This window comes from Chiloscyllium plagiosum, chromosome 6, assembly GCF_004010195.1.
Source record: "Chiloscyllium plagiosum isolate BGI_BamShark_2017 chromosome 6, ASM401019v2, whole genome shotgun sequence".
NCBI lineage: Eukaryota > Metazoa > Chordata > Chondrichthyes > Orectolobiformes > Hemiscylliidae > Chiloscyllium > Chiloscyllium plagiosum.
This window is the reverse complement of record NC_057715.1, coordinates 92,193,953-92,217,464: the sequence shown is the minus strand read 5'-3', so window position 1 is coordinate 92,217,464 and position 23,512 is coordinate 92,193,953. Positions and strand designations below refer to the sequence as shown.

At 42.5% G+C, this 23,512-nt stretch overlaps 1 protein-coding gene across 1 annotated transcript in view; it reads right to left on the bottom strand.

Annotated features, from left to right (window-relative positions):
• LOC122550816 (FRAS1-related extracellular matrix protein 2-like) overlaps positions 1 to 23,512 on the bottom strand; it is a 238,936-nt gene that overhangs the window by 113,268 nt on the left and 102,156 nt on the right. The window contains exons 3-5 of the mRNA XM_043692118.1: positions 14,164 to 14,310; positions 6,638 to 6,868; positions 801 to 926 (exon numbers count right to left, since the gene is read on the bottom strand). Of these exons, the coding sequence (XP_043548053.1) occupies positions 801 to 926; positions 6,638 to 6,868; positions 14,164 to 14,310 (504 nt within the window). The remainder of the gene's footprint in view (positions 1 to 800; positions 927 to 6,637; positions 6,869 to 14,163; positions 14,311 to 23,512) is intronic.

The following is a 23,512-nucleotide window of genomic DNA, read 5'->3' as shown; positions in this document are numbered from 1 at the left end:
TCGATTTCCAGGGGAGGACAAAGAAATTGCTTTAAATGAACTCTGAAGCTTTCTTTGGAGAACAACAGCATTGACAATGATGATTGGGAGGAACTTGCAAACAGCCATATAAATGGTGATACCTTGTCCATCAAGCATCAAGCTTTGAATCCAAGTGTCTTATGATGGGGCATCGCGCTGGCAGAGAATGTAAATACACAGTCAAATTTTACACTCCAGGCCCATTGTCAAGCAAAGGCTGCCAGTATTCTCAAAGATCCATCTCACCCTGGCAATGTGCTTCGACAACCTCCACCATCGGGGAGAAGGTACAGAAGCCTGAACACACGCACCAGCCGGTTTCAAAACAGTTTCTACCCTACTGTTGCTAGAATACTGAATGGACTCACAAACTCCTAGCATTCGCCTGTACCTCTGTTTCTGTTTTTGCCGCTGTTTACCTATTATTTATTTATCTATGCTACCTAACTCTGTGGTCTGCCGGTATTGCTCGCAGACAAAGCTTTTCACTATGCCTTGGTACAGGTGACAATAAATTTAATTCAATTCACTATCTCACAGGACAACAGTCCTGTCCCATGTGTCCATGGGTTCACAGGCTGAGAATTAACTTGTCCAGTCACAGAAAGACTTATGACTGAAACGTGTATCCCTGTGTAGATGTCACCTTTAACTTGAGGCACTGCTGACAATGACCATTGCATCTTTAAGTTTCTGCAGGTTACTGGATATTTCCACATAATAGTGAGAATAATTCATTACTTACATTTGATGTTAGCAACTACTATTCCTTCTCTTACCTTGATGTGTGGAACAGATAACCATCAGTTCTTGACTCGTATCTCCTGTCCTCATCACTGGAATTAACAACTCACCAATATCTTCATCAATGGCATAGGAAGATTTGGGGATAAAGACCGTCGATTCTGAAGAAAACATACGTAAAAGTGTTGATAAGAAGAAACAATGGAAATGATAAAATTGTTTTTGTATAATTGAGCAACAATACACAAACCCAGAAATGCATTATATATAATGAGGTGGTGAAAATAAAGTTTATTCTTTGATGTTCTGTGGAATTTTATTCTTATCTAAGTAATTGCTGATGTGTTTTCTTTGTTTTTTTTTGTAAGTATAGGTGCGTAGTAGTTCCTTTATACAAGTTGCTATATTTTGCAATATTATGAGAATTAGAATCTTATCGCTTCAAAGATGATAGATGTGCGTTGAATGAGGCTGTGTATAAATATCCAGATAATATCCAAATCATGACAGATAATATTTATAAAGGACAGAGGTCTCTTGATTGAACTTTACTTGAATTGTGACTCCAGCAGGCAGTCTCACTTGTGCACCTCCCACAGTGAAAAGCATTCTTTCTTTTGGTGCAGAAAACACACACACACGCAGACTCCTGGCAGTGTATCAAAGGAAACTTCTGTATGGAAAATCTAAATTAATCCTGGCACTGCAGGTCTGAATAAACCAAAATATTTGGGGATATTTTCCAAGCTAACACATTTATGCAACAATAAAAGATAATTATAGTTGTTATTAAGCTCCCAAAGTACCTTAAGAGACAATTTTTTTTTCATATTTTACAAAGACCTTTCATGCTATTTACTCAGTAGGTTAGGCATCTGCAAAATGAAGATTTGTAACCCACTGACAATAAAATTTATACTAATGAACAGCTAGTAAAATTCCTAAACGTCTGACATCTATGAAAAAGACTAGAAATTCCACTATCTGGGCTCAATGTTAAGGTGGCTGCAAACCAAAAATTGAATCAGCACAAACGAAGTGAAAAGTCAATGTTCATTTTAGGGTTTGAGAACTCATAAGCAGATTTCTGGCAGTTAAAGTGCTTTCAATAATTAATGGGCCTGATATTAATGAAAAGCTGTGAAAATTGTCACAGCAGACACATAGGTCCTGATGTCATCAAAAGGGTGGAAAGACCAACAAGAAGCAGTAGGTCCCCAGGGAATAGGCACAGCAGGGGATACAGATAGAAGTTGTGGGTAGCTGTCAAAAGGATAGAGAGAGAGAATGGATGGCAAGTCATCAGAAAGGGAAAAAGGCAGGTGCAATAGGGCCACAGTGTTTGGGGACACTGGGGCTTCAGTGCAGGTTTGTGGATGGGGCGTAGAATAAAGATTTTCTTCTGAGGTCTTGGGTAAGCAATCCTGTTCTTCCTGAGCCAGAAGAAATGCCACAAGAGGCAGCTCTTTAGCACTTGGCTGGATTGTATATCTTGTATCTGCTGCCAGGAATCTTGTGGCCTGGAGGGTTCTCCTCATTCACTTTAAACTTCAGCCGTGGCACTGATGATAACATAAATGTTAATTTAATCCCCATCTTCCTTTGAGGCAGCCCCATCGATTGCTGAATTTGCCTTTGCTAAATTTAAACATGCAGGTATGTTGCTGGATTACTGGCTCCCTTTTCCCTACTTTGTAGAGTCAAAATAAGACCAAACATTCAAACATCCTGATTCGAACTCTTCTTTTTCCCCTCAATCAATCTTTCTTTGTGAACTTTTGTCTTTAAAATATTTTACCTTATATAGTTCAAAAGGTCCAAGCCAATGTGTTAACTGAAAAGTTACCATCGTAATCTATCATCCGATGGCAGCAGTAAACTGACTGGTTGCAAACTGGATTATCAAAGGTTCTGCTGAAAACCGTTCTTTGCTCTCATTTTCACACCACATGCTATCTAAACTTTCAGGCTGTTTTACCTTTGCAGTATAATTCCAAAGCTTTCCTTTAAACAATGAATGCACACACATTCTACTTGCAGATAAATCATTCAGCGGGAGTCCTGCTCTGCAAGTGGAGTTAGCAATGTACTTATTCTTAAGGCTACTAAAGTTACATAAACATGACTGAAGCTTGTGGCTTGGAAAATGTCCTATTTCAAGTCGAGAAATGGTAATAGGGGGCATTCCAGAAGAGAAGGAGTTAACCTAGAGACACTCAAGAAACTTGCAGTTTTCTTACATGAATTAGTCAGCTAATTATCAAAACAAGACAGGCTTTGAGAGATTTTATATGTAAATATATTTTACACAGACTGACTGTGAGTGATTTCATGTACACTAATCAGCTACTCCTTTCACATCATTAGATGTTCTTTTAATTAATTGAAGTGCATGGTAATCACTCCACCAGCAAGACCACACTTTCAACTGTCACAGCCTTAAGCTCTGGAATTGTCTTCCCAAATATCTGTTTCTGCCATTTTTACTTTAAGTACTCATTAAAACCTAATTTCTTAACCAAGTGTCTGGACACAGCCTTGTGTGAGACAAACAACTATCAAATTTTGTTTGATAAAACTGTTGTGAACTGCCTTGTGAGGCTCTGCACATTTAAAATGTCATATAAATACATGCTATTGTTGGAATTTTGATAAAACTTTATTTTAATTGCACCAAAGAGTCAATTCCTCTCAGTTGGAGATGATTGATAAATTTACTTAGTTTGGAATATTGCTTTGAAATATCATTTGAAGGTTGTAATAAAACCAGGGAGAAATATTCATTACTTTGCAAGACAGAATAACCTACTCTAGCAAAGTGTTTTCTCCACTTTTTTCAATTGCAGAAAAATATGCTTTTTTCCTTTGGTTTAATTGGCATTTAAACATCAATTAACTGTACTCAAGTGTTGTTAAGACATATTAAACAAATTACTGTTACTTAATACAATTGTCTGTCTCCTAACTATCCCTTATAATTATGTAACATTACTTATTTTTGATCAAATCCCAAATTTTTTGGAACAAAACTTTGAAAATTGGATTTTAGGACATTGTCTCTGACTTACTCGATGTGCACTCCTGATTTGCCAAATGCATTACAATAACAGAAGCATCTGAGGCAATGAGATTAGTCTACCAATTACCAATATTGAAGCTTTGAACACTGCAGGTCAGGGGAGCTACTCTGATGTTGGTCTCTTTGTGTTTAGGGAAATAAACTGAGACTAAGGAACAGCAGGGCACTATTCTGTCATTTGAAACTGTTTTGCTAATCAATTAGGTCATGGTTGATCTGTATTTTAACTTACCTCCTCACCTTGAGAAAGGTTGAAGGTGACAGAAAATCTAAAGTAGTTTCTCAATGATCTTTCTATTTCCTAACATCATTCAAATATTTCAATGAAATTAATCACAAAGGAACTGCAAGAACATTTACTGGTAACAGGCTCACCCCAGGTTGGTTTATCCTCGCAGTGATGGAATGAGATGCGGGTTAAGCATTTGGTCAATTAATTAACCCACTAAAAATGGTACATGCTGACCAGAAGCACCAACCAGCTTTATCCTGAACTCTGGGACAAGCCCGGTTAACAGTGAGAAGGCAGGAAAAACAGAGTAGCCAGAATTTTATATGGAGGCAACTTGCCTCTACCTGGAAATTCTGGGCGTGAGCTACCTCTGCTTGCCGTTCCACTCCTTAGCCAATTTATATTCATGAGGTGGTCCAGCTCTCTCATCCCAACAGTGCCTCAGGGAGTGGTGACTGCTGCTAGGGCTGCAGGCAGTCTTCAAAGAAGAGGTGCTGTGGACCTAGACTTCAAGGAATCCCTACAGTTTCATTAGCATCAGATTGGATGGTGCTAGCAAGAGTAGTGGTCTGGAAGATGAGTTTATAGAATTCTTTAATGACAGTTTCTTTGAACAATACATTATAGAATCAACTAGTTTTAAAGCTATGTTGATCTAGTACTGGACAATGTAATACAGTACTATAATAAAAATTCCACTGGAAAACATAATCATAATACAATGGAATGTACATTACGTTCAATAACGACACACTCCAATCACAAACACGAAATTTAAACAAAGCCAATTATAAATATATGTGGGAAGAATTGGATAGGGTTGATTAGGTAAATAGTCTGCAAGGTATTGTGATAAATAAACAGAAAACAAAAATCATAAAACAATTCAGAATTTTCAACAAACCATGCATTTCATTAGTAAACCACAAATAAATCACAGATCCATTCATACCTTGTAAAGAGGCGAAGCATAGTATTGGATTAAAAGAAGACTTATAATAGCAAGTTTTGAGAAGATTTGTAGCTCAGGTTGAGGTTCTGGGTGTAGGTTTGCTCGCTGAGCTGGGAGATTCATTTCCAGATGTTTCGTCACCCTCCTAGGTAACATCTTCAGTGGGCCTCCCAGTGAAGGTTTCCCCAGAGGCTCACTGAAGATGTTACCTAGCAGGGTGACGAAACATCTGGAAATGAACCTTCCAGCTCAGCGAGCAAATCTACATCCAGAAAGGCTTATAAAATTGCAAAGAATATTAGTAAGTCTGAGAATTGACAGTGACTTGGGATCCAGCATAGGGCCACCAAAACATTAATAAAATCACTTCTACAATGTATTTTTCCAGAAAACTGTCACTAAAGCATCTTAGAAACTCATTTTCCAGACCGGCATTGATTTGGTTGATTCAATCCACACAAAGATGAATGTCTTACACAACTATTATGTTGGCTTTGCCTCAAGTTCCAATAATTTCTTGCTTATTGCTCTGGCAAGTGGTATAACTACAGTTAGTAGGGCTTATAAACCACACCAACAGGATTTTCTGACTCTTGCCACTTCCAATTTCTTTCTAAACTGATTTCACCTCCTGAGTGTCTGAGGCGAGATCCTTTCCCATTAAAGTCCCTGTATCATCCCTTTATCATCAGAGCTACCTCTCCCTCTTTTTGATTCTTCTTGCCTTTTTGAAACACTGTATGCCCTGGAACTTTGTAACCTCTGTCTCTGAAATGGTGATAAGGTCTGGATTTGAGCCACTAGTTCATCTATCGTACTGGATGCTCACATTCAGGTAAAGTAACTTCAATTTTATGTTTCAGTACTATCTCCTCCTTGGATTTTGGTCTTCACTCTATTATAATTAAGCTGTCTCTCCAGTCCTCTACCACTCAGCTTATCTCTAGCCTATTAAATATAATTTTCTATTGCCTCAACTTTCATCTTGGGATTTCTAAATCTTTCTTCACTTGATTTGGACATGCTGGTGTTGGACTGGGTGTACAAAGTTAAAAATCACACAACACCAGGTTATAGTCCAACAGGTTTATTTGGAAGCTCTAGTTTTCAGACCGCTTCTCCTTCACAACCACCTGATAGAAGCAGCGCTCTGAAAGCTAGTGCTTCCAAACAAACTTGTTGGACAACCTGGAATGTTTTCTTATTGAAAGCATATTTTTCCTATTCTGACCATGCTTACTGGGGTACTCCTATGTTTGCATGCCCTGTCCCTTCCTGTCAAACCCTGGTAACAACTATCTCTATTACTACACTGCACCATTGCCCTTTCTTTCTAACTTCCTAAATTTTTCCTCATGTGAACTGTCCTCCAAACTATTTAATGTGTATATATCAACCAGAACATTCCATTCAAAACTAAACTTTGTTTCTTTTTCCAGTGAAATATATATGCTTCTTAATTAAATTTCGTGGAATTTTGAAAAGCCAGTTTACTTCAACATAAAATATCATGCTTAATAGGCTTTGATCATATCTGCAGTACATCACAAATATGCAAAGTTTTACTGGTAAGAATCTTGAAATACAGCTCAGTTAGGAAGATAATTACCATCACCCGGGTCCACAATCTCCACAGTTGCAGTCTCTGGGAATTCCAGAACAGCCATGACGGGCTCAGAAAGTACAATTTGGAATGTTTCAGACTGTTCATATTCGTTATCTGTCAAAATCCGTACTCTCCAAGATGCTGTTGTTTGACCTGGATTGAACTGCACCTGTTTTTGGGATTTTCCTCTGAAATCCTTATCCTTCTCAGCTGTGCCATCTTTTGTACCAATGCCTGTCAACAGAACATGAAAAGCAGCTGGGTCAAAATCCAAGTAAATGTAACACATAGCCCTTCAGTGAATGATTTCACAATGGCAAAACTAATGAATAAATGCTGAGCTGCAGTACCATTAATGGACAAATAAATACAAGACCGGGTTGGAATTTCCTTCTGAATTTCAAACAAAAAAGAACAACAAAATGTAAGCTGGTTTCTCAACTGATCTTATAGAACAGTACAGCACAGAACAGGCCCTTCGGCCCACAATGTTGTGCCGAGCATTAATCTTAATCTAAGATCAACCTAACCTACACATCCCTCAATTTACTGCCATCTGTGTGCAGGTCCAGCAGTCGCTTAAATGTCCCTAATGTCTCTGACTGTACCATCACTGCTAGCAGTGCATTCCATGCACCCACCGCTCTCTGCGTGAAGAAGGTGGGAGGCATGGTGGCAAAGTGGTTAGCACTGCTGCCTCACAGCGCCAGAGACCCGGGTTCAATTCCCGACTCAGGCGACTGACTGTGTGGAGTTTGCACATTCTCCCCGTGTCTGTGTGGGTTTCCTCCGGGTGCTCCGGTTTCCTCCCACAGTCCAAAGATGTGCAGGTCAGGTGAATTGGCCATGCTAGAATTGCCCATAGTGTTAGGTAAAGGGGTAAATGTAGGGGAATGGGTGGGTGACGGGTCAGTGTGGACTTGTTGGGCCGAAGGGCCTGTTTCCACACTGTAAGTAATCTAATCTAAACCTACCTCTGACATCTCTCCTATACCTTCCTCCAATCACCTTAAAATTATGACAGCCCTCATGACAGCCATTTCTACCCTGGGGAAAAGTCTCTGGCTATCTACTCTATCTATGCCTCTCATCACCTTGTATACCTCCATCAAGTTGCCTCTCTTCCTTCTTCTCTCCAGTGTGAAAAGCCAGAGTTCACTCAACCTCTCCTCATAAGACAACCCCTCCAATCCAGGCATCATCTTGGTAAATGTCCTTTGCACCTATTCTGAAGCTTCCACATCCTTCCTATAATGAGGCAACCAGAACTGGACACTATATTCCAAGTGTGATCTAAACAAGGTCTTATAGAGCGGCAGCAAAACCTGGTGGCCGTAAAACTCAATCCTCCTGTTAATGAAGGCCAAAACACCATATGCCTTCTTAAAAACACTATCAACTTGGGTGACAACTTTGAGGGATCTATGTATGTGGACCCCAAGATCCTGCTGTTCCTCCATACTGCCAAGAATCCTGTCTTTAACCCTATATTCAGCCTTCAAATTCAACCTTCCAAAATGAATCATTTTGCATTTATTCAGGTTGAACTCCATCTGCCATTTCTCAGCCCAGTTCTGTTTCCTGTCAATGTCTTGTTGTAGCCTGCAACAGCCCTCGACACTATCTACAACACCACCGACCTTTGTTGGCAAACTTACTAACCTACCCTACTACTTCTTCAAGTTATTTATAAAAACTACAAAGAGCAGAGGTCCAAAAGCAGATCCCTGCAGGACACCACTGGTCACAGACCTCCAGGCGAAATACTACCACATCCACTACCACTCGCTGTCTTCTTTTGGCCAACCAATTCTGTATCCAGACAGCCAAATTTCCCTGTATCCCATACCTCCTAACTTTCTGAATTAGCCTACTGTAGAGAACCTTATCAAATGCCTTACTGAAATCCATATACACCACATCCACTGCTTGACCTTCATCAACCTGTCTCGTCTCATCCTCAAAGAACTCAAGGCTTGTAAGGCATGACCTGCCCCTCACAAAGCTATGCTGACTATCTTTAATCAAACTATGTTTTTCCAAATAGTCATAAATCCTATCTATTAGAATCCTTTCCAGTATCTTGCTTACCATAGACATAAGACTGACTGGTCTGTAATTCCCAGGGATATCCCTATTCCGTTTCTTAAACAGAGGAACAACATTCACCTCCCTCCAATCAGCCTGTACTACTCCCATGGAAAGTGAGGATGCAAAGATCATTGCCAGAGGTGCAGCAATCTCATTCCTCACTTCCAGTAGTAACCTTGGATATACCTGATGCGGCCGTGGGGATCTATCTATCTTAATGCTTACCAGAATTTCCAGCACATCCACTTTCTTAATATCAATCTGTTCAAGCCTATTAACCTGATCCACGGTGTTCTCACTATCAACAAGGTCCCTCTCTCTAGTGAATACTGAAGCAAAAAGTTCATTTAGGGCCTCTACTACTTCTTCAGATTCCAGGCAGAAGTTCCCTCCACTATCCCTGATCAGCCCTTCCCTCTCTCTGATCATTCTCTTATTCCTCATGTAAGTGTGGAATGCTTTTGGGTTTTCCCTAATCCTTGCCGCCAAAATTTTGCCAAAATTTCTTGACAAGCTCATCAAAATATAAATGTAGAAACTATTATGAAACAAGCAAAAGTAAGTAAAATAAGCTAGATTTCAAGAAACTGTGCAGCATACTTGAGGACTATCTTTAATGGTTAGGGCTAAACGTTGGTTGGAAACTGATGAAATAATGCACTGCAGGAGGAGTAACGAAGAGCAGAGTCAGACTTCCACTCTTCCTGGAGAAAGAAAAACCACTTCCGATACTGATGCACCATCTGATTGGCTGGGAGTTCAAGCAGTCAGAGCAGTGCCAACAGCTTGGTAGATGGCACGGATGGTACTTCAGACAGGAACATGAGGCAGGTAGTCATGGACCAAGGCAAGTCAGAGATATTGGGCTGGAGGGATGTAGCCATCTTAAGGAGTGGGGGTAGGGGGCTGTGGCAGTGTCAGTTTTGGAGAACAAGCAGAAGGAAGAGAGTCACTATCCCTGGGATGTGCTCCCGAAAACAGTAGCCATCCATTTTCTCCCCAGTCTTTTAAAACATTAAAACCAAAGTGGGCAGCCCAGCTGTACATGCCAATCACATTTTAGTGCGGGCAGCATACTAACAAGGTATCTGGACTTTTAAGAGGCTCAATTAAGTCTTAATAATTTATTTACACATGATAGGAAGGCTGCCATTTTGGTGTCCATCAGCCTTTCATATTACAGGGGTGAGTAGTAAGAAGGGGTCCTTCTGTGACACCTTTGCTGTGGAAATCACCATTGGCAGGAACTCATATAATTCAGACCCAGCTTTCGAATGTTCCTCTCCACTTTACAGTTGCTGTTGAAACTGAAGTACGAATGGTGATTAATGCAGCAAGCAATCAAAGGCACAGGAACTACAGTGATGATTAGAACAGCATCATCCTGTATTACCAGATGTCATTAAAGTAAAACAACTGAACTACTGACAAGCAACAAAGGGAACTGCGCAGTCAGTGACTGTGGTCAGCACTTGGCACTGGCCTCTTTGGAAAATATAGGAGGGCCACCCAATTTGCTCTATATTGTCTATGCTTTCTAATAAGGATGCCTGCCTGAGAAAGAACAGCCAACCCACAGCCATTGAATGGCTGCTACACCATGCTAGGCCTTAATGGATAAGAGATGCAATTTTTGCTCTTCTGGCTCAGGAAGATTCCCTTGGAGAGCTGCCAAAGTTCAGTCAGAGTTTGATCATTGCTATTCAAGGATTGAGGAGGTGAGCAGTGCCAAGTTGGGATTTTTAAAAATCGTTTGGTGGTCTCAGTGGGTGCCAAATGTCAGGCCACAATTGGAGGCCTCGATGTTGGGTGGAGGCCTTGATGTGATGGTTGGCAATCTCCGGTAAACCCATCAGGGCCAGTAACTTGTTATGGATCTCCCACTGCTGATTAAATCCTGGAATCAGGATAAGGCCCTTAAATTGTCATTAGGAGTTGGGAGATCATGTTGCACCTGTACAGCACACTGGTTAGGCCACTTTTGGAATATTATATGCAATTCTGGTCACCCTCCTATAGGAAGGATATTGTGAAACTTGAAAGGGTTCATGCCAGAATTCTCTGGCATGTCTTTGCTTTAACTCCAACCACGACGCCATAAACAAACACATAGATGCCATCTATCAACCCCTCAGAAAACGAACAGGAAATGACATCACCACAAACCCTAGGAACCCTATCCAGGAGAAAGATATAAATAGAAAGCAGGAGATAACAGCTTCACTTCACTTGGAGGTCGCCACTGATGATGTTACCTAGCCAGGTAATGAAACGTCTGGATATCAAACCTACAGCTCAGCGAGCAAACTACACCCGACAAAGGCAAGTGATAGGAATGCAGAAGCTCCATCCTGTGCCTAGTTGTGGAACATGACAGCACATTCTCACTGCATCCTGGATAAACACTCAGCTTGGAAAACCTCACCACAACCTTTAGACTGAACAACCTTAGATGCCAAAACTGATCAGAAATCAAACCACTTACTTGCAGTTTCAACCTTTACTCTATTCGGCACAGACACAAAAAAAAGCATTCTAGATTCTAAAAATATTAATGCTAACTTGTTTTGACAGCTGATGTACAGTCTGCTCAAGTTTTAACAATCCTTCAGAGCTCTATCTGTCACATAGTGGAGCAAGCGAAGAATTAAGATCTGAGACGAGTTCTTTAGATTATTGCTTCAGATTTGAAGCTCATGTTTTTCTGATGAGATATTTTCATAAATGAACTCATTTGCATTGCAAATATTTTGACTCTTCAGATATTTAAGAAAAGTTTGTTGGCGACTTCTGACTGTAGTGAAAATACCATGCAAGATTACTAGAATTTCCACAGAAGTTTATTCACAAATCAATCTATTTCTGTACGGTGTGATTATTCTATTTGTTTACCATGTAAAAGCCATAAAATGATAATGTCATAGGCATCTGCAACGTAGAAGGGATCCATATGGATCATCAGATCCGTCCTCGAGTTATGCAAGTGCTGTCAAATTAGTTCCACTCCCTGTGTTTTTCCCTTGGTGCTCTGTAGTCTTTGCATTACATATCCAATTCTCTTTTGAAAGTTACTATTTCAGCCAGTATGTCGTAACTCGCTATTATTTCAGCCACATTACTGAAAGGTTGGGATGAGACTATTACAGTAGCAATTACTATATATACTCCTGTAAAAGTTGAATTTTTTAGACTACTTTTTAAGGTTATATTTATGGGGTCGACTATTACATGGATACTACACAACACTAGGTTCTCGTCCAACAGATTTATTTTGAAGCATTAGCTTTTGGAGTGCTGCTTTTCATCAGGTAGTTGTGGAATATAAGACTGTAAGACACAGAATTACTGTATATTTAGCAGAAGTGCAGCAGGTCAGGCAGCATCCAAGGAGCAGGAGAATCGACGTTTTGGGCATAAGCCCTTCTTTAGGAACGTCGATTCTCCTGCTCCTTGGATGCTGCCTGACCTGCTGCGTTTTTCCAGCAACACATTTTTCAGCTCTGATCTCCAGCATCTGCAGTCCTCACTTTCTCCTATTTAGCAGAAGCCCAATTAATCTCAAAACGAATAAAGAAAAAAAAAACAAAGAATTACAGTAATTACTGGATAAAGACAACAGAAACAAAAACGAAATAGTAATTATTCTTTTTTTTCTTTTTTTTTTGTTATTATTTCTTAAAAAAAAATTACCTTGGAGCAGCAATGACATAATTGGTGCAGCTGAGGCCCAGAATGGAGCAGACGGGAACCCCAGGGTGGAGTGGGACGGCCAGTAGACTGGAGGCCAGAGCGGAGAGGGACACCCAGTAGATTGGGCACCCAGAGCAGAGAGGGACACCCAGTAGACTGGAGGCCCACAGCGAGATGGACACCCAGTAGTTTGGAGGCCCACAGTGGAAAGGGACACCCAGTAGACTGGAGGCCCAGTGCGGAGAGGAACGGCCAGTAGACTGGAGGCCCAGACTTGAGCGGGACAACCAAAGACTGGAGGCCCGTAATGGCGCGGAATGGCCAGTAGACTGGAGGCCCAGTGCGGACTAGGAGGGCCAGTAGACTGGAGGCCAAGACCGGAGCAGGACGACCAACGACTGCAGGCCCATAATGGAGCGGAATGGCCATTAGACTGGAGGCCCAGAGCTGAATGGGACAGCCAGCAGACCAGAGGCCCAGAGAGGAGCAGGGCGACCGGCAGATTGGAAGCCCAGAATGGAGTGGGACGGCCAGCAGAATGAAGGCCCAGAGGGGAGTCGGATGGCCAGTAGACTGGAGGCCCAGAGCTGAGTGGGACTGCCAGCAGACCAAAGGCCCACAGAGGAGCAGGACAACCGGCAGATTGGGGGCCTAGAATGGGATGCCAGGATGACTGGAGGCCCAGAGGGGAGTGGGATGGCCAGTAGACTGGAAACCCAGAGTGGAGTGCGACAGTCAGGGGACTAGAGGCCCAGAGTGTTGTGCGACGGCCAGTAGACTGGAGGCCCAGAGCGAAGCGGGATGACCAGCAGATTGAAGGCCCAGAGTGGAACGGGATGGCCATACAAAAATGAGTACTAATTATAGTAACTATTGTCCTCATTCAGTAATGAACTTCAAAACCTAACGTTGGTGTGAATTGCACATCAAAGCACATAATAGCATGAAAGAAAAATTCATTTCCTCACAGTAACATTTATATACAGGATAATATCTTGATTCACAAATGTTGACCTGTCATCTGTGAAGAACTAGGGTCTTATTTTATACAAGATATAAAGAAAATTCCAGATTTTTTGGCCAAAAATAGAGACTTTTAGATTAGATTACATTACAGTGTGGAAACAGGCCCTTCGGCCCAACAAGTCCACATCGACCCGCCGAAGCGTAACCCACCCATACCCCTACATTTACCCCTTACCTAACACTACAGGCAATTTAGCATGGCCAATTCACCTGACCTGCACATCTTTGTGACTGTGGGAGGAAACCGGAGCAGACACGGGGAGAACGTGCACACTCCACACAGTCAGTCGCCTGAGGCGGGAATTGAACCCGGGTCTCTGGCGTGTGAGGCATCAGTGCTAACCACTGTGCCACCGTGCCACCCTTACATAAGATCAACTTTTACATGAGTACTTCAGTTGTGTACCTGTATATACAGATATTTGTGAAAAACCTGTTTGAGCCACCAATGAAAATTCCATATATCAGAACTCTACCAAGGCAGTTACTGCAGAGAAAACTACAAAATGGCAAAAGCTGATGGAATCTATAGAATACTGACAGTAAAAGAATAATCATTTTGAAATACCCAGCTGGGACAACTTACAAAGGAATATATAGATAAATTATGTATTATACTATTTGCTGACTTGATCAGCCAGTACATTTTAGATTGAAAACAAAAGCCAGTAATACAAACACATACTATATTGTAATTATTTGTTGTTTTGCCAGGTACTTACCAACAAATGATGTTTCTCCCAGATAACCTCTGCGCTTTAATGTAACCTCCAGGAATTTTGAATTCTCATCTATAAGGTAGTACTCCTTTTCCAGGGAGATCCAAGCCCAGTTCAAACGAAAAAGTTGATTCTTCAACTTATTACCACCTGCAGAACAAATGCCAAGAGCACAAATTTAGACATGTACCATTTGACCAGTAACTACGTATTTTGTGAAGGCGGGGATAAAGTTTATGGTTGCACCAATAATCCACCCCAGGACAATCTGATGCCAGATTTGCAAAGTCAGTGGAACAGCAAAACTTTTACGTGGGACTGATGAATGCTCAAGGCATTACAAATACATTCTGCCTGCTCCATCCCACCAGAAACTCTGGCACCACCAAGACATTTCCACACACTGGATTCAACACTCCATCCTACTCCCCTACACTCTGCCCTGACTCGCCTGTCCTGTGACCCCAACATCTAGTCTTTTGGAAAGCTGCAGGCCATCTGATTTCAAACACCAACGTCCAGTTTATTTCCTGTCATCATCTGAACCGGGAAGTGGGAATTCCCTGCATAAGATGTCCCTGACCGCTCTGATATGGGTGATCTTGTAAGGGGCAGATAAAATGTTCTTCTCTGTACAAAGCTGAGCAGGTTTTCTCTATGAAATGTAGCCTGGCAAATCCAGACCTGAGCTGTTCTCTTAAATTCAGTTCACAGTCTGGAGAACAGCCAAGGGAATTAACACGGTGTGAAACTGGTCTATCTATATCAACAGCACAGAAGAGTAAACTTGCAGCCAATTTTTTACTGGGCCAGTTTTATTTTCTTGAAAGATACTATCAAAGTGATTACATTTGTTTTTCCAGCCAAGTAAGTGCAATGGGGAATCTAGGAAATCAGTCTTTACAACAAATTGCAAGTTATTATTCTGTGATTTTCAGTGGAAAGAAGACAGCTGCTGATTCACTTTCCCTTTCACACTGCTGATGTGCACCAGTTTCACCCCCCATTGCAATGATCAAATGCTGCAAATGTTTGGAAGTCTGAAATAATCACCAGAATATTCTGGAGAAACTCAGCAATTCTGGCAGCATCTGGGGGCAGAGAAATAGTTAATGCTTTGAATCCAATATGACTTCTTCCTGAATTGGGATTCCTACTTGCCCAGCAGTTAAGTGTCAGCCACATTGCTACAGTCCTGGAGTCACAAATGGGCCAGATTTCCCTTCCGAAGTGACATTACCAAACTAGATGGGTTTTTAATCACAATCAACAATGGTCACTATTGACTAGCTTATTTTAAAATTGATTTTTATCGAATTTAAATTTCACCAGCTGCCATGATAGGATTTGAACTTATATCCCCAGAATATTAGATTGGGCCTACTGAATTACTAATCCAGTGACATTACCACCACACCACTCCAGCCCACATGTTGCATGAGGTTACGGTGCTACATATGTTTTCCACTTCCAGGTGGCCTGTAAAAGTCAACTCATAAATGGCAAAATTCTCAAGATTGAGTGTTTAGAAAGGTCCAGAGTATAACGTTATGAGACTTGATTTGGACTTCTTACAAAGGTGGTGGATTCCCATGCATAAATCCTGCCCTCATTTCTATAGAATAGAAATTGCTGGAAAACTGTGTTCTGAGGAAGGGTCACTCAAACCAAAACTTTAATTTCTCTCCACAGATACTGCCAGACCTGTCGAGCTTTTCCAGCAATTTCTATTTTCATTTTTAACTTACAGCATCCTCAGTTCTTTTGATTTTTATTTTTCATAGACCCAACTTTTGCCAATGAGATAAGAGGCCCAGGTGGAGCATGAATCAGAGGAGGTGCAGCAGGGCTATTTGAACTCGATGCTGAGTTCATATATATGAGTCTGTTTGGTCCTGGAGCTTATTCACAGTTTGGGAGTTATAACTTAAGCAGCATTTTTTTCATAAAGGGAACATATGGTCTGTTTAACAGAATCACAGAATTGATGGACAAACGGAAGATATTTTGTCCAAAATGTGTGAATTGTCATGAACTGAAGATTTTACAATTCATTGCTCTTTAAACATGAAAGAAACAGGACGAAGTTCACATGAGTGTTAAAGGAAAATATCTACTGGTCTTATTCGATTGAAAGGCTATGCAGTTACATTAAGTTATTTCTTGACACTTCCCCAATGCTATTAAGTCAGTTACTAATGCTGTTATATAGGACAGCATAATGACTCAGTGATTAACACTGCTGCCTTACAGCATCAAGGATGAAAATGTGTTGCTGGAAAAGCGCAGCAGGACAGGCAGCATCGAAGGAACAGGAGAATCGACGTTTCGGGCATAAGCCCTTCTAGGTGAACTGGTGAACTGGCCATTCTAAATTGCCCATAGTGTTAGATGCATTAGTCAGAGGGAAGGGCTTATGCCTGAAACGTCGATTCTCTTGTTCCTTGGATGCTGCCTGTTTTCCAGCAACACATTTTCAGCTCTGATCTCCAGCATCTGCAGTCCTCACTTTCTCCTACAGCATCAAGGACCCAGGTTCAATTCTGGCCTCAGGCAACTGTCTGTGTGAGGTTTGCATATTCTCCCCATGTCTGCGTGGGTTTCCTCTGGGTGCTCCGGTTTCCTCCCACAGTCCAAAGATTTGCAAGTCAGGTGAACTGGCCATTCTAAATTGCCCATAGTGTTAGGTGCATTAGTCAGAGGGAAATGTGGCTGGGTGTGTTACTCTTTGGAGGGTCGGTGTGGACTTGTTGGGCCGAAGGGCCTGTTTCCACACTGTAGGGAATCTAATCTAAGAGTGTAGGAGCATGTGAGACATTAAATTGTTAGGTGTTTCTCTCCCCATCTCCATATCGTTCCTGAAAACTTCTCATGGTCAATATTGGATGAATGGTTTTCAAGGCTACCTTCCCTCTAAGCAGTCGCTGAGATGTTCAATACACCCCAACTGACATGCCGCGCACCTGGAACCTGATGTCATGCATGGACCTTGGGACTCTGACCCTGGTCTGCGCAGACTGGATAAGGGCTTTCTCTTGATGTTTTCCTCCTGGATTAGAGTACTGCATGTGAGATAATCTATTTTATGGAATTTGCCTTGTCAAGGGTAGGTTTATGGGATGTTAAAATATTGGTTAATGTTTAGTAGTTTAAAAATTTATTATTCTGATAAGTTTTCCAATAGAGTTGTTATTCCAACTTCTTCTAGATTTTGTTGTATTTTAACTATAGCGTATGAATACAGAGGCTGGAAGTTTGACCAATCAAATTGCATCCAGAACACATTGCCTGGCACTTGCCTTTAAAATAAGAAAAAAATTAGGATCTGTGCTATCTTCTTAATATATTTGAGGGAGGTTGATCTTGTCCATAACAATAATCATGACATAAGAGATTTCAAATAACCAAGAAAGAAGTATATATATAGTTGAAGGCAAGCTTAACCCTGCCCTAGACAATTCCATACCCTTATTATTATAGTATAAAGGCAGGCAGCAATGTGGTGTAAAGAAAAGTAATTTTAAATTTAAATTCCTGGAACATATTCTTAAATCCCATTATTGCTATTTATCAAGTCTGCAAAACAAAGATTTGATCTCATCTCTACTGAGCCGATTGAAACATTGTGCAAAGCACCAGAGTTACCTCCTGGAGAGATCAAGACTAATGTGGCCAAACTTATTCGAAATGTGCAACTCAGCAGACAGGTACCGGATGCAAATAGTGGCTCCATATTGGCTGCATCCATTAAAAAAAGAGGAAGTCTAGACTTTTAGAGGTGACAAACCTTAAAAGGCTGCTACAATAGGACGCAATGAAAAAAAGTGCCTAATCATATGCCTATTAAACGTTACAACTGTAAATAAGTTCTGGAAAGAAAATTATGGTGAAATGGTGCATCTCTTGTTAGTGCGCGTATTCAGTGAATTCCTACAGTGTGGAACCTCCTATTGACATCAATGGAACTGAGGCTGGGTTGATTGTAAGTGTCAAGTTCCCACCTAAATCAATGGAGCCCAACTGGGGATGTTCGTAACTGTCAAGTTTCAAGGAGTGACAATCACCAACAATCTGACCTGGACCAGCCATGTTGATGCAATGGTCAAGAAGGCACAACAATGCATCTCTTTCCTCAGGAGGCTAAGGAAATTCGGCATGTCAATAAAGACTCTCACCAACTTCTATTTAGTTGCACCATGGTTTGGGGTACGGCAAATGCTCTGTCCAGGACCATAAGAAAATACACAAAGTTGTGAACACAACCCACCCATCACACAAGCCAACCTTCCATCCATTGACTCCATCTACAATTCTTGATGCCTCAGAAAGGCAGCCAACATCATCAAACCCGTTCCCCCCACCCCACTTATAATCTCTTCCAACCTTTTCTGTCAGGCAGAAGATACAAAAGCTAAAACACACGGACCAACAGGTTCAAAAACAGCTTCTTTCCCACTGATATTAGACTTCTGAATGGACATCTCAATTTCAGATCTAATGTTGATCTTGCTTTTAGTACAAATTCTGTTCAGCCTCAACTTTGTATTCCTCACTCTGTTCAATCACCCTATGATCTTTGTATTTTGTGATCTGCTTGTACTGCACGCAATTGGATGGGTCTAAGAATAGGAAGGGTTTGGATGGATATGGGCTGGGTGCTGGCAGTGGGACTAGATTGGGTTGGGATACCTGCTCGGCATGGACAGGTTGGACCGAAGGGTCTGTTTACATAATTTACCAAGAAGAGAGAAGTCCTAACATGCTGTACATCTCTATGACTATGACTATGAAAACAAAACTTTTCACTGTACATAGGTACGTACGAAAATAATAAATCAAAACAAAGGAGGCCATTCGGCCCAGTGCGTCTGCACCAACCCTCCCACCCAGACGCAGTCCTCTATGGTCTCCTTCCTTAACCCTACATTTACCATAGCTAACCCACCTAGCCTATCCTGAACACCACAGACAATTTCAGCAAAGCCAATTGTAAATAGATGGCTTGATTGTCAATATATACCTGGCTGCGACTGTAAATATACTCGGCATTCAGAAGCCTTTGGGGATGCTCCGTTATGCGCGCGCGCAGAACAAGGTCACGCGGTGCTCCGCTCCGTTGCAAAACAGGGTCGCGTGATGCTCTGTTTCACGCGCCGGAGGCGTGCAGCAGGGTTAGGTGATGCACTGTTTCATGCGCCGGAGGCGTGCAGGGGGTCACGTGGTTCTCTGTTGTGCGGGCAAAACAAGGTCACGTGGTTCTCCGTTTCACGGGCAAAACAAGGTCACGTGGTCCTCTGTTTCGCGGGCAAAACAAGGTCACGTGGGGTCGGACATCCGGGAACGTAAGGAGGCGGAGAATGGAGTCAGATCAACAGCCAAACAGAAGATAATCCCATATCAGTGATTGCATGATGTTTTTTATTATATAAAAAGATTGGATCAGGCACAGAAGTGTGTGTATTTTCCGAACTGACACACTGTATAGTTTGTCAGGGACAGAAAGGTCAGGGGTAGGTTCTTCACTCAGCGAGTTGTAAGTTCATGGAATGCCCTGCCAGTAGCAGTGGTGGACTCTCCCTCTTTATGGGCATTTAAGCGGGCATTGGATAGGTATATGGAGGATAGTGGGTTAGTATAGGTTAGGTGGGCTTGGATCGGCGCAACATCGAGGGCCAAAGGGCCTGTACTGCGCTGTATTGTTCTATGTTCTATGTTCTATATTCTAAAAGCAACAAGGTACGTACAGGTTTAAAGTCCCTTGGGGTTAGAGTCCCCATAAAAGTAACAAGGTACGTATGGGTTTAAAGTCCCTTGGGTTAGAGTCCCCATAAAAGCAACAAGGTACGTACGGGTTTAAAGTCCCTTGGGGTTAGAGTCCCCATAAAAGCAACAAGGTATGCACGGGTTTAAATTCCCTTGGGGTTAGAGTCCCCATAAAAGCAACAAGGTACGTAAATGTGAGGAGGTTTAACGTCCATTGAGTAGGATCTCATAAAAGCAACGCTCACAAATTGTGGTGTATGATTGTGTTGTATGTTTTAAAACTTATATTGGGGAATGTACGGAGTGTGGTAGAAAAGCCAGTAGTGTCTTGAAGACAGGGACGGTGGTGTCTCAGCGAGAGAGAGTTGGCAGTGGAAACCTAACGGCGATAACAACGACACTGCTGATAAATCTCGCTGAAAGGGTCGGTTGCTCGGGTGTACTCCATACAAACTGACTGGCCACCGGATTTGTCTCTGATTGGGTTAGTTGCTCGGTTATATTATATCCAAACAAATTGACTGCTAGACAGGAGGATTAAAACATAATACGTAAAATGGAAGGGGAATTTGATAAAGAGTGTGAGGAATATGGGGGATGTTCTTTCGACTTAATGTTGCCCGTAAAACAGCAGTGGGCTAAAGCTAGAATTCAGTTAGTTAGTGGGGTTGTGAAGGACAAACAAAAAACAATGATGGAGAAATATGATAAGATTTGGGAAGAATTACAACAACAAGGCAAAGTCCCTAAAGATGAGGAGAGGGAGAAATTGTCACAGTTTTTAGGAAAAGCAGAAGAGCAAGCTAAATTAGAAGTTGAAGAGCACATGAAGGGAAAGAAAGGGTCAATATTAGTTAGAAGAAAGTGGACAAAAGAAGGCGAGGAGAAAGAAAAGCGGAGGATTTATCTGCACAATGTGACGTTAGCCTGTATGGCGGTAGAAACATTACAAAAGAGAGTAGGTGGCAGAGGAGACAGAAAAGCCACGACCATCCACGTCACTATATCCTAAACTGCCTGGGGTACAACCACCACCCCCATATCCTGTAACACAAATGCCACTCATGTATGTTCAAGAAGGGGTGTTGGATGTGCAAGAAGTAGGAACAAGAGATTACGAAGCAGTAAAAGAGAGACTGGCAGAAGCAGTAGAAGAAAGCATTAGAAAGGTAGAAAAACTAACACGAGAAGCTTAACAGAGAGTTAAAGGAGCGGAGGAGGCAAGCAGGGTGATAATGACGCAAAGAAGAAACAAAGAACAGCTGAAACAAGGGAGACATTCATTATTGGAAGAGCCAGATGCTCACTCGACACTGTATAGTGTTCTCAGACAGAAGAAGGAGAGATTTGAGGGAAGAACGAGATAGAGACAAATTGGATGGCGGGGGGATGTCTGAAAATAGTGCAGATATTGAGGACGAAGAATCCCTGACAGAGGATGACCCAAACACCTACCCTGTCACTTTGAAAGGCTCACCCACAATGCATACCGAACATGGCCCTCCAATGAAGCCCCTACCTGAACCAAGTTACAACCTGCGTCACAGAGACACATTACGACAACCCGTACAGTATCAGCACCACCAGATGCTATTGATTTACAGAGGCTCTTATTTGGGGGATGTTTATCAGCCCTTCACATTTACTGACATGAACTGCATCCTGGATAAAATGCCCCCACCCATGGAGGGAGGTGGGCCTTGGATGACTAAATTTTGCCAATATACACTAGGGCACAAGTTAGCTATGGGCGATTGGAGAGCATTATTGGGCAAGCAATTGAATATGTGGGAAATACAGCAGATTGAAGCGTCTGTGGGGACCACCTTACTACCTGATTCGGAACCGTTTGTGCAGCATGCCACCTGTGTGGTAAGGGCAATGAGGGATAGATTTCCGATTCCACCGGGAGCGATGCACTCAATCACCTTCACAATGAGGGGGGGTGAGGATATGCCTGCCTTTTTGGCTAGGTGTAAGGGCACGTGGACAGATACTGCGGGGAGCCATCCAGGGTCGGGTCAGCTACAGACCACATTATTTAGGAATGCCATTATGGCAGGGATGCCTAAGGAGGTAAAAGAGGCAATGGAGAATAATCCTGATATCCCAGGTTGTTCTCCAGAACACTGGGAGAAACACTTGACGCACCACATGAAGCGTTACAGGACGAAACAGGATGAAGATAAACAGAGCAACGAGTCAGCTCAAGTGCAGTTGCTGAAGTTACAGCTTGATGAGGCTAGAAGGAAGGCTACTGATACTAGGAAGGCCTCCCAAAAGACGACTAATCAGATGGTTCAGCGGCCGTCGCCACAAAACAAACTGCCCAGTCTGGACCCAACACCTGATTGGATGCCTCCCTATTCTCACTACGGAGGCAAGCCTATAGGTGATTCAGGAGGAATGCGTGGCAGAGGGAGGGGCTGCGGAGGACCAAGAGGTCAGCCACCCAACACCTGTTTTGAATGTGGCCAGCCCGGGCATTGGAGACGGAATTGTCCCTTGCTGTGGGGACCCCAGAGAGGGCAGGGATTGATCCGAGGACAGTATGTCCGCCAAGTCAGCCTCCTTTTCAACAGGTTCCTCAACCTTACCAAGCCCCAAATGTAGCTGCAGCCCCGGGGCAAGGACAGTACCCCCAGACTATGCCGGAATGACAGGGGTACGAATATTGACGGGGCCCAAGAATCCAGGGGCATGTGGGGTTGGCAGACCCCTCTATGCAAATGAGGGTAATGGACAAGAATCTGTCTTTTTTGGTTGACACGGGTGCAAGATTTTCTACCATCACTTGTGGTATACCTCGGTCAAACATGTCATCCTCCAGCGTCCAGTTAGTAGGGTTCTCGGGTAAACCAGAAAATCTGCCTTTGACATCGCCACTGATCACATCAGTGGCCGGACAGACCTTTCGTCACCGGTATATTTCATCACTTGCATGCCCTATGAATCTGATGGGTCGTGACTTGCTGGTGAGATGTGGGGTCTCGGTTCTGTGCGGACTAGACGGGCTGGTAGTGACCTTTCCAAATGGCTATTCTGTCAACTGTTCTATGACAATGATTCACTCTGGATCCCAAATGATGCTATCACCGGACACATCACCAATGGCAGAAGGGCAGTGGGCAGATATATACTGGGGACTACTCGAACCTGGAAGCAGGCAGAACAACGGTGTACAGTCTTTATACAGCCAATGGCGACCCTGGGTTCAGATGCTGCATCCCTATGCCCCTCCTGCAGATCCCCTTCATGTTACTCTGTATTATGATAGAGATGATAATGACATCTATCAGCATGCATTCTATCAGCACTTAGAAGGGACTCAATGGGACATTTCCTTTAGTTGTATTCTGATAGGGAAAGAAGGTGTGGCGGGTGTTGTTGAACTGACTGCAGAACAGTTGGAATGGTATGAGATGTCTGAAGAAGCTATACCTCATCTCACATTGGCCGTGCATGCTAAATATCAGGCCAAGGATCTGGGACCTATGTCCAAACGTTTGATGGCGCTAACTGATTGGATTTGGACTCAGCTACCCGGTTTATAATATTCACCATCAGAGGAAGCCTATAGAATTATGTA